At 32.5% G+C, this 19658-nt stretch overlaps 1 protein-coding gene and 1 non-coding gene across 3 annotated transcripts; both read right to left on the minus strand.

The window, feature by feature from the left end:
• Positions 1-222: 222 nt before the first annotated feature.
• Positions 223-14427, minus strand: LOC120078171 (UDP-glycosyltransferase 74E2-like). 2 transcript variants are annotated; one of them, XM_039032398.2, is made up of 3 exons: positions 14363-14427; positions 12335-13049; positions 223-1267 (listed from the first exon to the last, which is right to left on the minus strand). In XM_039032398.2, the coding sequence occupies exons 2-3, from the start codon at positions 13001-13003 to the stop codon at positions 536-538; spliced, it is 1401 nt and encodes a 466-aa protein (XP_038888326.2). In that variant the 5' UTR covers positions 13004-13049; positions 14363-14427; the 3' UTR covers positions 223-535. The 2 variants fall into 2 exon arrangements, with proteins under 2 accessions (XP_038888326.2, XP_038888325.2); XM_039032397.2 differs by lacking the exon at positions 14363-14427 and having other exon boundaries at positions 12335-13220.
• Positions 10659-10735, minus strand: LOC150036013 (small nucleolar RNA SNORD36). The gene has a single exon (XR_016529904.1). It is a non-coding gene; the product is annotated as a small nucleolar RNA SNORD36 (small nucleolar RNA).
• Positions 14428-19658: the final 5231 nt, after the last annotated feature.

Consider the following 19658-nt stretch of genomic DNA (forward strand, 5'->3'; position numbering starts at 1 on the left):
TAATAGCAACATATGTAATAGAAGATGACAATAATTGTCTTCTTAAATTACATTAATATTTTGAAAGAGTATTAAATTGAAAAAGAAAAAAGAAAAAAAAAAAACATAACATCTCGATTTGAACAAGAAAACCAAAAATCATCATAAATTTAAATATTTGTGAGATGTGCCACAAAATCATCAATGTTCTTATTAGAGATTCCATTTTCATTCACAGCTTCCTTCACCAACTTCATTCACCTTCTTCCATTTTGTCTCAATTAAATTATTAATACATAAATGATGTAGTTATTATTTATAACAAATTCCAAATAACCAACCAAATACACTTAATAAGTCCACGTTTAATAAATTAGAATTGAAACACGTAGACTTATTAACAAACTCATACATATCACAATCTAGACACATGTTTACAATCTCCAAAACTTTAAACAATACATGTGAAACATAATATGACTATCATTTTTCTAAGTAGAAACACCCCAATGGTATTCACAGACATACAACGTTGACATATCGTCAAAAAGAAAAATCATACAACACGATTTGTAAGTTGTGTCACGAAATCATCAATGTTGTCATCAGAAGTTTGATCTTGAGCCGTAAGTTTCATCCACTTAGTTGCATTTTGTCTAATCTCAAGGCTTTTCTTTCCCTCCATAACTTTCCTAATACACAACTCAATCACTTCTCTCCTAATAATCCCATTTTGCTTTGGATTAACCCTCACACCAATCTTCCACACATCCTCCACAAACTTGGCATTAGTCATTTGGTCAGTCCATTGAGGCATTGATACCATGGGAACCCCACAAGCAATAGCCTCTAAGACTGAGTTCCAACCACAGTGAGTGACAAAACACCCAATTGATTTGTGAGCCAAAACATGGACTTGGGAGCACCATTTCACCACCATCCCCATCCCTTTTAGCTCTTCAACAAAGTTGTGTGGAAGCTTATTTGGGGTTTCGGCCTCCTTAATAACCCAAAGGAATGTTTTGTTGGTTGCTTTGAGTCCCCATGCAAGCTCCTCCATTTGCTCCTCTCGAAGATTTGATGTGGTTCCAAGTGATACGTATATGACAGAGTTATGAACTTTAGAGTCTAACCACTCCATGATTTTGCTGTTGTCGTTTTCAGTTGATTTGGTTAGATTCATTCTGTAATTGTGGTCGTCAATCTTCAACTCCTTGTCTATCATTATGGATGGAATTGTTGGTCCAACTGTCTTCAGTGGTATGTGCCTTTGCATCCATTCTATTGCCTGAATTTACATCGAGACAATCCGTTAAATAACAAAACTAATAATTAAGGCTTAAAAAATAGTTTTTATGCTCTCTTTTGATAATCATACACTTTAGTTTTTTAATTTTGAGCTTATGAACACTAATCCTATAGGAAGTTTTTATGTTTTGTTATTCAATTTTCTATAAATCTTTTTAAAATACCAAGTCAAATTTTGAAAACTAAGAAAAATAGCTCTCAAAAACTTTATTAGATTGACATTTTAGTACGAATTTGATAGAGACTCAGTTACATATTCACTGTTTTGGCTCAAAATAGCCTAGGAAGCCGATACCTCCTCCCTTACAGCTTACAAGCTTAATTCAAAATGAAACTTCTATATCTATCCCTCTCCCTACCTCGTGCTTTATACTAAATCAGTCACAACAATAACAGATTTCCCCCCCTCCCATAGTGGTCTTCATTCTTCATTATCCTCTAACTACCTATATTCTCTTCCTCATTTACATTTGTACCCCCTTCCTATTCTTCTTGTTAATTCTTCTTTCATATTTTCTAAATATGGAGGGTCTATCATTACCCTCCCCCCAAAGCACCACCTTGTCCTCAAGGTGAAAGTCCGAAAATTGGTCAGCTATCTGTGCTCCTCCTTCTCATGTTGCATCTTCGATCGGTAAGTCTTCCCACTAGATGAGTACTTCAAAATCGTTGGGTGATGATATGGTGGTGCCGATCTTTCGGACCCCAAAAACTGCTACTGGTTTGAGTTGTTTCCCTAATAGCCAGGCTGGTGGTGCCGTGAATCTTGGAAGTAAGGTACCCACGACCTTCCTTAACTGTGAAACATGTAGTATGGGGTGTACGCTTACATCGGGGGGTAGGTCGAGTTTATATGCTACTGGTCCAATCCTTTGGATTATTTGAAAAGGGCCAATGTAGCGTGGAGCTAATTTGGGATGTTTGTGCACTAGTAAAGAGCTTTAGCGGTATGGTTTGAGTCTGATGTATACCCAATCCGAAACTTCAAAATTCACTTCTCGTCGTTTAGATTCTGTTAGGGCCTTCATTTGTTGTTGGGTTGCTTCTAATGTGTTCTTCAATTGTTTGAGCATTTCATCTCTATTCTTTAGTAGCACATCCACTTCTCCAACTATCACGTTCCCCTGTTCATAATAGACTAGTAGGGTACCGATCAACCATATAATACTTCATAAGGTGTCCGCTTGATGGCTGTGTGGTATGATGTGTTGTAATTGTACTCAGCCCATGCCAACCATTTATACCACTGTCATGGTGTTTCCATGGTGAAACATCGGAGGTATGCTTATAATCCTCGATTGACTACTTCTGTTTGCCCATCCGTTTGTGGATGGTAAGATGTGTTTCTCTTAAGCTGAGTCCCTATTTGTTTGAATAACTCCTCCCAAAATAGGCTAGTGAATATTTTGTCTCTCTCTGATATTATGCTCTGAGGAACTCCATGTAGTCGTACAATTTCTTTTAGGAATAGTCCAGCCATGGTTGCTGCGGTGTATGGGTGGCGGAGAGCATGAAATGTGCATATTTAAACAGTTGGTCAACCACCACCAAGATGGAGTTATATCCTTTGGACTTTGACAAGCCATCAATGAAATCCATACTGATATCTTCCTAAGTCAGCTCGGGTATAGGCAATGGGTGTAGCAATCCGGCGGGGGCTAGTGATAAATACTTGGCTTGCTGACAAACCGAGCAGTCTCCTATGAAAGCTTTTGCCCTTGCCTTCATGCCTTTCCAGAAAAATTCTTTCTTCAACCTTTGATACATATTAACTACCCTATTGTGGAATTCTTGTAGTAGCAATGGTATGGTGGGTGATTGTGGTGGCAGAGCAATGCGTTGCTTGTATAGTAGAAGATCTCCTTGGAGTGTATACCCTTAGGGGTGCGGCTGTTCTGATCAAATATTATCCCGAACAACTTTTAGCTCCGGGTCTTGTTCAACTTGACAGGCGAATATCGCCGGATTAAGTGAACTAATCATGCTGAGTATCGACATCTCCACCATGGTAGGCAATCTAGACAGGCATCGACTGCTGAGTTTTCTAACCCCCTCTTGTATTCGATATCAAATTCGTACCCGATCAACTTGGCCACCCATTTTTTATATTCTCTCGCGATGATACGTTGTTCCAATAGAAATTTGAGGCTTTTTTTATCCGTCTGCATAGTGAACTTCCTCCCCAAGAGATAGGGCCGCCATTTCTGCACAGCCATGACTATGGCAATTAGTTCTCGTTCATATGCGGCCTTGAGGCGATGCGTTGGTGGGAGAGCTTTGCTGAAGTAGGCTACCGGTCGTCCTTCTTGCATCAATACCACCCCAACCCCTACTTCTGATGCGTCTGTTTCCACTATGAATACTTGGTTGAAATCAGGGAGATTGAGGGTGGAGAGTTGAGCCATTCTTTGCTTCAATGTCTCGAAGGCCTCCTGTGTTTCCTCGTTCCATTATATCTTATCTTTCTTAAGTTGTTGCATTAATGGAAAGGCAATGGAGCCATAGTGAACTACGAACTTGCGGTAGTATCCAATCAGCCCCAAAAATCCCCTTAATTGCTTCATTATGGTCAGGGTGGGCCACTGCAGCATAGCCTCAACCTTCGAGGGATCCGCAGCCACTCTGTCAGCTGATATTATGTGACCCAAGTAGTCGATCTGATTGGCCGCAAAGGTACATTTCTTGAGGTTGGCCATAAACTGATTATCCTCCAATGCTTGCAACACCAAGGACAAATGGTGCACATGATTACACAGTGAAGAACTGTAAATTAGGATAACATCGAAGAACACTAATACAAATTTTCGTAAGTATGGATGTAAGAGATAGTTCATTATCGATTGAAACGTTGATGGGGCATTCTTTAACCCAAATGGCATGACTAGAAACTCGTATTGGCCTTCATGAGTGTGGAATGTCGTTTTGTGGGCGTCTGAAGGTGCCACACGAATTTGATGGTATCCGGATTTCAAGTCGATTTTGGAGAAGATTCGTGCTCCAGCTAATTCGTCAAGAAATTCATCGACCATCGAAATCGGGAAGTTATCCGGTACCGTGACTTGGTTCAAGGCCCTGTAGTCAACACAAAATCGCCAGCTCCCATCCTTCTTTTTAACTAATAACACAGGGCTGAAGAACAGACTTACACTTGGTTGAATAATCCCAACGGTGAGCATTTCTTCAACAAATTTCTCGATCTCATCTTTCTAGAACTGAGGGTACCTGTATGGTCTGACGTTCACCGGTCCAACCCCTGGCTTTAGTTCAATATGATGTTCATGGTGTCGTACTGGAGGTAACCCCTTTACTGTTTGAAAGACCGACTGTTACCTCATTAGAATTTCCCGGATTTCTGGTTTGCTTTCTTCCTCTGTTCGGTCTCTGTCTTCCCTTGCTGTGGTTAGAAGAGAATTCAACTCGAGCAATATACCTTGGCTTTCTTCCCTGACCAGTTTCATCATCGATTTTAGAGAGATTTAGGCCTTCATTATACTGCGATCTTCCTTCAAGTGCACCCGCTAATCTCCAATTTGAAACTCCATTTCCGATGTACTCCAATCACACTCAACTCGTCCCAATGTCATTAGCCATTGTACCCTCAACACTACATCGGCGCTACCCAGAGGTAAAAGGAAAAAGTCATTAATAATTGTGAGGTTAGGGAGATTAAGAATTACCCCTTTGTAGATACCCGTCGTCCTCACTTAAGTCCCTGTTCCCAACATGATTCCATAGCTTGTCGTGGGCATCTGCGGTAATTTCAGAGTCGATACCAGCTCCCTATTGATGAAATTGTGGGATGCTTCGCTGTCGATGAGAACGAACACATCCCTATCCCCGATAGCCCCCTTAACCTTAATTGTTCGGGGCGAGTCAATTCCTGCCAAGGAATTGAGGGAAAGCTCTGCCGCTTCGTGTTCGGTAGTCTTAACTACCATGGGCTCTAGAGTAGTGGCCGCCGGAATTTCGACTTCGCTTAACTCCTCCCCTGCGTCGTTTGTCTCTTCATCCCCTTTCTTATCATGGCACAGCAGAATGCTCAATTCTTTCCTCTTGCAGCGATGTCCCAGGGTATACTTCTCGTCACAACGATAGCACAGTCTCTTGTCCCTCCGATTCTACATTTCGTTGTCGGACAGCCGTTTGAACGCATCGGTCGTGAACGATCTCCCATTTACGTCCTTTAGTGTGACTGAGTTAGAAGACGTACCTCCGTCGCGGGTCGGATTGAGAGAAATTGTTCGGGCTGTCAATTGTGCGTGTTGGTTCGGTTAGGGCCGGTTTGACCCGTGGTGGTATTGAGATCCCAGTTTAAAGATGCACCAGCGGATTTCACTGTCAATTGTGCGTGTTGGTTCAGGTTAGGGCCGGTTTGACCCGTGGTGGTATTGAGACCCCAGTTTGAAGATGCACCAGCGGATTTCAATGGGTTTGGGTCGCCTCCGCCCCATTTCTTTCTTCGGGCTTCTTCCATATCTTCGATGATCTGGGCCATCCTCATTTTCTCCTTCGGCCCAATTAGTTTAAACATTCTCATCTCGATTTGGATATCATCTTTCAGCCCACTGACGAATTTGCTTTCCAACGTTTCGTCTGAAAGATCCTTCAACAGTCCCGATAGCTGCTCGAACCGCCACCAATACGCACGAACACCGTCGTCCTGCTTCACTGTAAGGAACTGGGCTCTTCGATCTTCTTCTTTGACCGGTAGGAAGCATAACAGGAGCTGTTCTTTAAAATTTGCCCAGGTATTCATTGACGTTCTCTCCTTTACCCATTGATGTCATTCCAACGCTTCTCCTTCCAAATATAATATCGCTGCTTCGACTTTATCCTTCTCCGATAAACGATTGACCACGAAATATCTTTCTACTCTATGAAACCAACCCATCGGACTTCCCCTATCTCTCCTTTGAATATCAGAATTTATAGTTTTCTTAATCTCATATCGAACAACGGTACCTCTCTCCTCCCCCCAACATCTTCCTTCACCGGTTGTTTCCCTCTGTCCATCACTGGATTCTCCGATGACCCTGATTCACCCTCCTTGAGTATTTCCGACTTCTTCGACCACACCTCCAATGCGTGAATCATTTTCTGCTCCAGTGTCTCCCCCAAGGTTTCGATCTTAGCTGCCATAACGCTCTCTGTAACTTGTTGCATCTCCCCAAGTAGTTGATCCATCCTATTTTCCATTCCTACTTGTAGTAAAGTAAGTTGCTCTTCCACAGCTAATAATCTTGCCTCCATCTTCTTCACCATACTCTTCCCAAGAAAGAACAGTTCTGATACCAAATTGATAGAGACTCGGTTATATATTCACTGTTTTGGCTCAAAATAGCCTAGGAAGTCGAGACCTCCTCTCTTACAGCTTACAAGCTTAATTCAAAATGAAATTTCTATATCTATCCCTCTCCCCTAACTCATGCTTTATATTAAATTAGTCACAACAATAACAGAACAATAAGAGATTTTCCCCCTCCCATAGTGGTCCCCATTCTTTATTCTCCTCTAACTACTTATATTCTCTTCCTCATTTACATTTGTTGGGGGGATGGGATTCTATCAGAATTCAAGTGTTTATGTTAGAAAGATACAACTACATGAAAACAGGTTTACTGCAGTAGATTTTTTGTAGCGGTTTAAAAAGTGTGATAAGACTTCATAAAATTGCAACAGTTTGTAGCAACATACAAATAAACCATTGTAAAAGCATGTAAGGTAGCAGTTTTTGTAGCAGATTATGTCTATTGCAACGATTAATTTACAACACTTTTGTTAAATGCTGCAAAAGAGTGTATTACAACAATTATGTTGCAACATTTGGGACAATGTTGCAATAATTTAATTCTACTGCAATACTTAAAAAAACGTTGCAATTATTTGTATAGCAACAACTCCATTAAAAACTAAGAAAATTAAATCAAGAAAGAAAAGTTTGGGAGTGGAGACATTTTCATTGAAGTAATAACAAAAGTTACGATTTAATTTGTGTATACCTTCAAATTTATAATAATTTAGTTCCAAAATTAAAAAAAAAAAAAAACAAATTTATCCTATCAAAATTAAGGTTCAACTTCTATTATGTAACTAGGGTCTTTATATAGTTTATAAAAGATTTGATTCTCGGTCAATTTATCAATTTACATGTGTAAGAAATTTCATTAAATCTTAATTTTATTTTTCACAATTAAGACTAAGTCGATACATATTGTAAAGTTCTAGAACTCAATTTTTACTTATTAAAGTTCAAAGACTAAGGCTTCATTTGATAATTTTTTTTTTTTAAAAAAAAAAAAACATTAAGCCTATATCATCTACATTTCTTACTATTTTTGTATCTTTCCAAAAACAAAAACAACTTTTTGAAAGTAGTTTTTTAAGTTCTAAAAATGTGGCTTGATTTTTTAAACCATTGGTGAAAAGTAGATAAAAAGGCAAAAATTTGGAGGTGAAAACAGTGTCTATAGACTTAATTTTTTAAAATAAAAACAAAAAATAAAATGGTTATCAAATGAAATCTAAATTATTATAAATTCTTTATCAAAGTGGAGGGGGTGGAAGAACTTCTTATACTAGATTGCTCATATTCTTGTATAACTGTTCCCACAGAAAGACGGATTGATCAAATCATTCATAATCCACAATTTGTTGATAAATGGGGCCTAAATTATTATAATTCGAAAGTGCAGAGATTAAACCATTATCAATTAAAGTTCAGGGACTAAATTGTTAAAATTTCATGAATTAAAAGATAGAAAACTAAGAAAGTTTGAAAGCTAAGAAAAGTAGCTTTGAAAAACTTTATATTATGATAAAATTTTACTAACAATTCAAGTGTTTCTTCTGAAAAGATAGAAATCATAATTTGAAATTTTAGAGAAAACAAGTATAAATTTTAAAATCATAAAACTAAAAATAAAATTGTTATCAAAGACTATCTTAAAAACTTGTTTTTGATTTCGAAATTTGGCTTAAGATTCAATGTGTAAAGAAATGTGAAAAAAAAATTACAAATGGTAAGGATGCAAACATAGTTTTCAAAAACATAAAATTGAAAACAAAATGGATTGCAAAGCGTGAAATGTGTGTAATATATATATATATATATATATAAGAGTAGTAATTTTTTTAAAGATTAAAAAATATTTCCTAATAAACCAAAATAATTTGAAAGCACAAATTATAAAAATTTCCCACTCACAAAAATAATCATTCAACTACAAATATAATCATCAGATTTAAAGTATTGACAAATATTGTATAATGTAAAAAGAATTACAAATATACCAAACTTATATAGTCTATCAGTGATAGACCATATCGTAGATAGGCGATAAGAATTTGTCAATAATAGATTATATCACAGATAGGAATCTGTCAATGATAGATCATATCACTGATAAGAGTCTATTAGCGATAAAAATTTATTCTAGATGGATTTTACTATATCTGTCTTTTTTTAAAATATTGTTATGATTATTATCCTATCATCATTACATTTTTTTCACATAATTCATTAGCTAGAAAACTTAACGGAAAAAAAAACAACAAAATGAAGTTTAAATAAGAAATTACATCTAAATCTTCCAATTTTATAGAGAGTGTACAACTATGAAATGTGAATGTCAATGGAAAACAAAAGTCTACCAACATTCTAATTCTTAATTATATTTGAACTTACCTACATTTATTTAATTTAAAGAAATAAATAATACATTTGAAAAATAAAAGGATTATAATAAATTAAATTGGTAAAAAAAAGTTTCATTTAATATACATTAAATAAATGTTGCCAATTTAAATAATTTATCTAACATATATCTTTTGAGTTCACTAAAAAAATATATCATTGTAATCATTATTTGTAAAATAATTATGGAAAACTATAATTAGTAAAACAAGGCCTTTTGTATTTTTATTTTCTTGTATTATAATAGTTTAATGGTAAGCTATAATATATAACAATAATCCACTAAAAAAAATTGTAATTTCATATTTCTTTTTTCATTCAAAATTTATCATTTTAATCCAAGATAAACATAAATTAACTCACATAGTATTAGTATTATTACTCCGAAGTCAAAAACTTGATTTTCTTACTTCATCGTATTGTCAAAAAAATTCTCTCTATTTAATAAAAAATAAATAATGAATATATCAAATCATTTTATAAATTTGTTTAGGTTCTCATTCCATGATATTTATTAAATATTAAAATATCTTTTTAAAGATATAACTTAGGTCTTCCATTTAAAATTAATCTTAATCAAATTAACTTTTTTCACAAAAGTAAATCTTAAATTATTGGTATTCTGTATTAAAATATTAATTATTATTTTAGTATTTAAATTATAGTTCAGCTTTTATAATATTGAATAAAAACATAAAAGTACTCGAAATCGATATATATACTAAATATATAACTTTCTTAACAAATATTTTTTTCCTTTTTAACACTTTATTATAATTTTTTTAAAAAAATACTATAATTTATACATCAAGAATTTGTTTCATGAAAATATATATATATATATATATATTATTTTGGTTTATAAATTTTCAAAAGTGTTTTAGTCCTTAATATTCAAATTTGTCATTTTATTCTCTAATTAATAAAATCGTTAAGTTTAAAAACAAAATTGACTAGATGGATAATGTGGCAAGATAACTTGAAAAAAAAAAAATCATCGATAGTTCAACTGTCATAGTATTTGTCCTTTCATCCTCAAGTCAACTTGAAAAAAAATATATAATCTTTCCCTTCCTGTCTCTTATTTCTCTCCTCTTTCTTCTTCCTCTCTGCTTCTCTTTCTCGTTCTCTCTCCTTCCTATTCATCCTTTCATTTTTTTGTGCCTTTTTCCAACAAAATGCTAGGACTCCAACTTCATACTTATTATCCTATCACCTTATTTAGTTTCAAGAAGAACCAAAAATGATAGGAAAGGAAAAAATCTGATGACCTTTGAAACCATTCCTGAAGCTTTAACAGAAGTTTGAAATTGATAAAGTCTAAGTAAGTTCTCCTCTCTTATAATGACTAAGAGGGTGTTTGGAATGCTTAGTTAGCTATTCGTCTATTAATTAATATTCTATAAGTTTTAATAGTCTATGTTTAAAGTGTACTTTATTTTAGCTTGAACGGTAAATAACAAACACTATAAGAAAAGAACAAATTATGATGAATAAGAAATAGTAAATTAGTAAATAATAAATATTGTAATAAAGAAAAATTTGATAACATATCAACTGTAGATTATAATAGTTGGAAACACACCAATTATTATAATTGATCAATCGATGTAAAAACTCCATTATTATAATTATAGAGTGGATTGTAATAGTGGCAAAGATAAGTTTTTCTAAAACGTTTGAATCAATTAAAAAGTTGGACATAGAAACTTCAGACGTTGATTTCAATAAATAATATTCTCAGGATCAATTCTAGAATAAGATTAGCTACAAAATTATTGAATCATTACAAATAATAATAATAAAAAAAAAAACTAAATAGGTGGATGTAAATTTAATATTAAACTAAATAGGTGGATGTAAATTTAATATTATATCAACCATTAAAATTTGATTGGGTTAAAATAAAGGGAAAAAGGAGAAAGATGGAGAGGGAGAAGAGAGAACAAGAAAAAGAAAATGAAGATAGAAAAGAAATAAGATGTGAATTTTTAAAGAAAAATATATATACACGTGTGTATATATATATAAGTCATCTTTTCACGTCATCAGTTTTATTTTTAAATTTACTGATTTTAGTGAAAAAAAAAACCTATTAAAATATTTATAAACATTTAGAAACCAAAATGATCCATTTATAATATTAGGATTCAAATAAATAAAATCTCTACTTAAAAATTTAGGGATTCAAATGATGTTCTTTCACTTTTATCATACAAAGGAAGGAAAAAAAAAAAAACTAACATTGTTGATCATAAGAGAGGGAAAAAAAAAAAAGTTAGCTGTCCTTATCTTTTTTTTTTTTTTTTTTTAAGATTTTGTAATTAAAGTGTGAGCTACGCTTTTATTGACAATTCTTATCTTATTTGTTTATGGCAAACAAATTCATTCCATAAATGTTTTATCCAATTTTGAAAACATAAAAATCAAATAAAAAGCCATTTAATAACGATTTGGTTTTGGAGTTTTTGTTTTTGAAAATTAAGTTTATAGGTAATATTTCAATATTAAGTTTTTTTTTTTTGAAAATATTTCAATAATTTAGAAAATGAAGTCGAAATTTGAAAAAAAAAAAGTAACTTTCTAAAACTCATTTTTGTTTTTGAAATTTGACTAAAAATTCAATCATTGTACTTAAAGAAATATGCAAATTATTGTAAGAAATTGAGAGAAAATAAGTTCATTTTTTTAAAATAAAAATAAAAAACCAAATGATTACAAAAATGGAGTTGAAATTTAAAAACTGAGTTAGAGGGTTGTAAAAAACTAAACAAAGGGGAACAATACTTTTTTGGTCCCTAGATTTTGGTTTTAGATTCTATTCAATTTTTAGATTTTGAGTTTTATTTCAATTTAGTTCATAAATTTCAAACTGTTACAATTTTATCCTTCAATATTTGAGTTTTGTTTCAATTTGATCTCAGTTTCAAGATTTTACATTTTTTATCTCGATTTTTCATTAAATATTCATTTTAATTTATTGACGTCAATTTTTATTAATTAATTAAAAATAGTTATAAAGTAAAATTTTAAATTTAATTTTAAAAGTGATAAAAATAGTGAAAGTTAATTAATTATAATTCTTTTAACGAATTTTAATTTATTTACATAAATTAACTCTAATGACAGAAAGTGAGTATTTAGTAAAAAAAAAAAAAAAAAAATTAAAGTTAAAAGTATAAATCTTGAAACATATGAATTAAATTGAAGCAAAATCGAAAGTTCAAACATAAAATTGTAGCATTTTGAAATCTAGAGATTAAACTGAAACAAAACACAAAACTCAAAGAGCATGTGTGTAACATTTTAAAACGACCAAATAGTTAGTATAACGAGGAGAGTTAGAGGAATTACTTGTGTTTCCAAGGCGTGGAAGGAGTTGATGAACATCCAATCAGGCAGGTCATGTAATTGGTCAATCATCAACTTGAGAAAAAAAGGATTGTGTTGGGGATTAGGTATTAAGAGAGAAGGAAGGTCGGAGGCATGGAGAAGCGGCAACCCAGGCAATAACACACCAGTCTCCGCTACGGGAAGCTTGAAGGAGCCATGGTTGATGTGATAGAAAATGGCATTAACAGCGGATGATTGAGTGAAGAAAGGAGCCCCACGAAGCCCAAATGCTGTAGCCACATCTAGAATCCAAGGCATGAGTGAATCATACACAACGTACACGAATGGGGAATTTGAGCTCTGCTGTTGCGTCACGAGGCTTGTTAAATGGAAGCAAATGGAGGTCTTGAGACGATGCATGTACGACTCTATCGACTCCGGTTCTCTGCCGTTGTACGGCGCTCGGGGCCTCTCCTCCACGTTAATAATGAAGTTCGAACAACCATCACCACCGCCAACGTTAAGCTCGTAAGTCGGATTGCTTTCATGGAGGACGTTGAGGAGAGTGACCTTAAGGCCTTTGAAAGCCAGGCGTTTGGAGAATTGGAGGATGGGGTTTATGTGCCCTTGTGCGTCGGGGAAAGGAATCACCAAAATGTGAACTTTGCCTTCTTTTCTCACTCTCTCCATTTGCTTTTTCTTCTTTTCACAAACCACTACTCTCTTATAAATGAAGCTCTCACAGTGTGGTTGATGGTTATTTCACAATTAGAAGTTTGGGCTAGAAATAGGTATTTGAAATAATTTATAGGTAGCTCAATTATATCTAATTCATTCTAAATAAAATGTTGATATAAATTGAATTTTACTTTACTTGAATTTTTGTGCTTTGAGGACCTTTCCATTTAGGAGGCGTTTAGGACAATTAGTTAGTTATTATAATCCTAGGTTATTATAGTTGAGTTATGATAGTTTGTGTTTAAGGTGAAGATTATTTTAGTTTGGGTTATAATAATATGTATTTGAGGTGTAAACTATTTTAGTTTCAGAAGGAAATAGTAAACACCGTAACAAATAATAAAAATATGATTAATGTAAAATAGTAAAAACTGTAGCAAATTAGAGTTTTGAAATAGTGTTAAAGGTAATTAATTGGAGGTTTTGAAATAATTTTTCCTGTAGTAAGAGGTGGCTATTATATTTGGATGATAACCCTTACCCCAAACATCCCTTAATGTTTTGTCGCAATTTAAACAAACTCTACAAATTATTTTTGTTGTCGATTTTAATTTTTTTCGCTTTGTTTTTAATGTGACTATTAGTTAGTTAACTTAAAATAATTTGTAATAATAAAGACAACAAAATTAAAATTATTTGATGAGTTTGTCTCTTTTGAGTGGTTTTCAAGGACTTTTGAGAAGCAGTTTCATGAGGTTCAAATAAAATCATGGAAAGGAAAGAGAAATTTGTCGATGAAAGCGTAACTTAACTGACATAACGTTTGTACTATAGACCTCGAAGTTTGAGGTTTAATTTTCCACCCACTTTAATTATAATACTTAAAAAAAAAAAAAAAATTAAAAGGGCCAATTGAAACTATAGACACTAGAAACGACTAAGAAACCACATTATTGTTTAACCTTTAACATTTTTCAATTATATTTCTAATGAATGTCGAAATTTTTTATTGTGAGCTTCCATATAAACTCGTAAACTAGAGAAAAATCTAACTTTTGTTCAATTCCTTAAAAAAATGGAGAAGAAATTGAAAACTTTCTAGTTTTGTTTGCAAAATTTGTCTAATATCATGTCCCATAAATTTATTAAAAAAACAAATTTATCATCAACTAATTAAAAAATTATAGTAAATTATGAGCTTAAATCAACGGTAACTGATATGTTCTTTCAAAGGTCTGAAAGATCTATCTCTGTCTATCTAAATGTTATACTAAAAAAGAAAAAAATAATAAAAATTTTAGCAAAACAATATTAAAATTTATGAAATTAAATTGAAAATTAAAACGTTAGCTATATGTAAGAAATTCAAACCTCTCCCTACCAAAGAAGCTCTCCGGAAAAAAGTGGAATTTTCAGAAGCCAAAATATTAATATTATTATAATTTTAATTTTGGAATTTAACAAAGTGGATATTTCTAGTTGTTCGTTATGGACCACGTTTTTCACATGGTTGGAGGAATAACTTTAATGAAAAAATTGACAGGCTAGTTACCGTACTATACTATTTAATTAAGAGTGAATATTTCTATTTTTTTCATTTTAATATTATTATCATAATATTTATTATTTATTATTATTACTTTGGAGTTCAACAAAGAGTGGATATTTTTACTTACTTCGTTTCGGACCACGTTTTTCACATGGTTTGAGGAATAACTGTACAAAGTTGGTGGAAAAGGATGAGAAATAACGTTATCAAGTTTTTACTTTAAAAAAACTAACACGTTTTTTGAAAAGTTAATAAATTAATCTTTTTTAGTCTATCTTAGACAAGATCTACTACTGAAATTTAATTAAAAATTGATTTTTTCTAGTATTAAGTCTTTTTGTTGAAATTTTGGACAGAATTAATAATGAGATACTTCTAATTTTTCTAAATATTATATATTATTTCCAAATCTTATACTTTTTCAAATTTTCTTCAAATTCAATTATATTTATCAAATCTTATATCTATTTTTTACATAATTTTTCAAATCTTTACACTCTAATTTTTGTTACAAAAATTATATGGATTTCCAAATTTTCAAATAAATTTACCAATTGTGATTTTCAAATGGATCTCAAATGGACTATGATTTTTAAATTTTGTGAAAGATCAAAATTTGCAAATAAAATTTAAGATTTGGGATAACATAAAGAATCTCAGTATTAATCTGTCTTAGATTTCATCAAGAAAGTCCAAATACATCAAATCTCGGTGTTAATTTTGACAAGTTATATGAGATTCTTTATATCTCCCAAATCTTATTTTTTGGGCAAACTTTGACTTTTAGACTAAAAAATTTGAAAAATTAGATAAGATTTGATGTAAAATTTGGGAAGACTACATATCATTTAGAAAATTTAATAGAATCTCAATATTAACCGCCCGAGATTTCATCCAGAAAATCAAAACGATCTATAAGTTAGAAAAAATTAAATTTTTATGTAAATCTCGATAGTCGATCTCGGACGAGATGGACCGAGAAAAACCATTGTAATGAATTTTGAAAAATGAAAATTTGAGGAGGTTGTTTTTGAAAATTTTCCAAACTTTGCACGTAATTTATATGCAAATGATGACTCTAGTTACTATTACTTACCCTTTTTTTTTTCTTGTTGGCCTTTTGTAAAGTTTTGGTATTCATATTTCTAAGAGGTTATTTGCCTAACCAATATGAATTAGGTTAAAGTCCTAAAAAATTGACAAATTACGATACCTATATGACTTCACAAATTTTTAGAGAGGAGAGTTGAGGAAATTTATGTTCATTTATATCACTGGCATATCTGTTTGTTTAATTACAACCAGACTATCCCAACTGGTATTTTGAAAAGGATTTTGCTTAGACTTTCAAAAAATACGGTATGGTTTGGGTTCACATAGGCTAGGGAGGAGTGTGAATTGATTTTGTTCCATTTATAACCCTAGTGTATGCAAGGATTTACAGCAAATAGACCATCTTAAAAAAAACATATTAGTTTTTGTTTAAAAAATTAAGATTTTGTTGATAATTTGATAAGCACAACGGTGTACAACGAATATAGAGATAATATAATATAATAATAATATATAATTAAATATTAAAATATTAAAATAAATGAATAACAAAAAGTAAATAAAATAACAAAGAATGGATTTCTCAACTTTCTCCAATCTTGTTGGATTGATCACCAATATGTGTGTCTTTCAAAACCCACCAAATGACACTATTTATAGGAAACTTAGTAAGTAGATGGTGGATTATATGAACACTAATAGTGTGTAATCTTGAGACATATAGACAACACATAGGGTAATGATAAATGATACATGACCAATAGACACTAATAATAGGCATCTACATTACACCTAATTTAACACATTTATAATACTCCCCTTAAATGCCCATTATATATGAAATATGCTTCATTCAAACCTTACTAGGAAAAAACCAACTGAAAAAAATCTCAATGAAGGAAAAATAGTATATTTCATATAATTTGATACTCTTAAAAGATATATTTACTCCCTCCCATAGAAACATCACTTGAAGTTTATGAGTTGTCACATTTCAATGTTGTGCACTAGTTTTTCAAAAGTTCCAATAGGTAATACATTTCTAAATAAGTCTGCCAAGTTATCTTTCGAACAAATTTGTTGTACAGTGATGTCACCATTTTCTTCAAGATCATGCGGGTAGAAAAGCTTCGGTGAAATATGTTTTGTTCTATCTCCTTTAATATATCCTCCTTTGATTTAAGATATGCATACTATGTTGTCTTTGTTGGGGTTGATGCCCTAAATCTCATAGGATTCTATAGTTTGTAATTATAATGTACAAACATCTTATTTATTTAATAAAATATATGATGTTTTTATTTCATTTTTAGTTGCATTAACCACACAAACCAATAAACTAAAATTCAAGCTTAAACATGTATGTAGAGACATGCTGATAGTTAATGTTTAAGTGATAACCTAAATGGTCGGTAGTAGATGAATAAGGTTGGATACCTTATCTTGGTGACACTACGAGTATGGCTCACTTTGTAAATGTTACAATTGTTGTAAAGTGCTTCAAATGATTTGATCATGATCATTCATGTGGAGAAATGTGAGCGAGGATAATCTATATAAAGAAGTTTATATAAGACTGGATCACGAAATCTTTAATCTCATTATATAATGTCGTTCATAATAGAGACTTACATTTCACTAGGATAACCATAGGTAACATGACCTGAATCATGAGTGAGTTGTGAGCTCCTGTTTATGAAGACAGTCTTTTGATTTGAATGGGTGAGAGTGACCAGATCGCTGACTCAATAAGCCTACTATTTTAGGATTCGTCTAATTGGGGAGTTGGGAACACAGCTACACAAGAAGGAATTCACTCATTCCCCAATGTCGGGGTAAGTAGATAAATTGCTCCCTTTAAGGGCTGATTTCAGGGTTTGAACAATATGGCGCTACACCCTCTCCTGACCCGAGAGGGGTTCAATCATAGCTAGACTATGACTTATTGCTCTTTAGAAGGATCAATGGTACTTAAGGAGTTAAATGTAACTACAGGGGAAAATGGTAATTTTGGCTCAACTATAATTACGAGCAATTTGTGAAAAGTCCTCATATTGTTGGCTGGTTATATCCAATGGACACAAAAATATATTTTTAGTGTGAAGAGTGCAGTTGTCGGTCTTTAGTGGAGTATCTGACAGTTAACGGATGGTGAATAATTTAATTAATTATTCACATATTGTTAGAGCTTCAAGCTACAGGTTCATGAGGTCCCATCGGTAGCTCAACGGGAATAAATGAGAATTAGTTTTTGGATTAATTTGAATTGTTCAAATTATGTGAAGGAATTAATTATATATGATATAATTAATTTAATATTAATTATATATGATATAGTTACTACAATGTATTTGAGACATTATAATATAAAGTATACTTGAGAGGAAATAAATATTTGAATATGATTCAAATTTTAATTATATGAATTATATTGTTAGAAACGGCAAAACCTTCAGAACGACAAACAATAAACGGTAAATGCACAAAACTCATTATAGGCTGAGTCGCGGAGCTCGCTCTCTTAAAGACGTTTCGGGCTTTGCCCAAGTGTGCAAGCAGGTCTGTAAATTGCCACGTCGTCCCCAGGATAAAACAGCCAAAGAAACCCGATCGAAAATGCACCATTACCGACCAAAACACACACCCTTTCTAACCCACCACTCGGAAGATGAAAATGGAAGAGTTAGGAGAGGAAAAGAGAACATTCGAATGAATGAAAAATTCGTGTTTTAGAATTACTGAAGGTCACGCCTTTTATAGGCCTTCAACGTGGAACGATAGGGAGCAAAAGAGGCGGAGAGCCTCAGAATGTGCACGGACTCGCGAGACCGATAAGACTTTTCTTTTGTTTTTTTTTTTCTCGATTTTAAAAAATAAAAATAATAATATTTTTATTAAAATTAATAATCACACACACATGCGCTTCACCCGAACGGACGACGGTGGCGCGCGTGTGGGACGTCCATTGAACCAACAATGATCTATCTCCTCACTCCCTCCAAAACATGGGTACTCCTTTGGACTCAAACCCACAACTCAAAATTGTCGTACATAAGGGAGGCTTCCAAATCAAAATTTTCCAATGTGAGATTCTCCAACCAAAGATTGGTTCCCTCTTATTTTTTAAAGTTAAATTTTCACCCAACATAGATTCATATAATTAAATTTAATATTAATGGGATTTATATTAAAAGCCATTGGTAGGAGATAATTGAAACTAAAGGTATTGTATTTGATACAAAACTAGGGAAATTACATTGTATGACAAATACATTTTAAGGAACCAAAGTCACGACTTCAACTTTTTTGTAATTGCAAATGTGACAATCACATAGCAATCACATAACAATCAGATAGCAATAAAATTTTCAGGCAGAAGTTTTTTGACATGTTTGCAAAATAGCAAACCCTAGGGACACACGCCCAATTTTTAATTTTTTTAATTTTTTTTTTATTAAAGTTGCAATTGCCCCTATAAACTATAAGTTATATATTATAGGATAAGGTAGTTATAATATATATATATATATATATAATATTTCATTAAATAAATAAATTTATTAATTTATTTAGAAAAACTAATTATGGGAGGGAGTTGTAATTGGGGAAGTGGTTCCCAATTCTCCGCCGTGTGAAAAGATGCAGAGAAATTTTCTCTCTACATAAAAGTTCTGTGAGATCGATTCTTCTCTTCATCTCCTCTTTAAAAAATATCCTCTCTACCAAAATAGTTAAAGTCCACAAACTCCTGAGTTCTCATCCCATAGAATGCCAAGGTTTCCTTCGCGGTGGCGCCCAATTGGAATTTGAGGGATTTTATAGTGAAGATTAGATCTTCAAAGGTAAGAGTTTCAAACCCATTTATTCTTCTGTTTTTATTTATGAGCATGCTGTAGTTTCTGTTATAAATGCATAATTTTGTTCTTCTTCTGTAAAATTCTATATTTTGTGAAAATTGAAAAATTGAGACGATCCACTTTCGCTCGAGGACCTTTAACCAAGTTCCTTCAGTCTTTGTATAATATCGTTGGAAGATTTTTACTAGAAGACAAACCACATGTTCCA

This window comes from Benincasa hispida, chromosome 5 (assembly GCF_027475165.1).
Source record: "Benincasa hispida cultivar pf3 chromosome 5, pf3_genome.v1.1, whole genome shotgun sequence".
Lineage (NCBI taxonomy): Eukaryota > Viridiplantae > Streptophyta > Magnoliopsida > Cucurbitales > Cucurbitaceae > Benincasa > Benincasa hispida.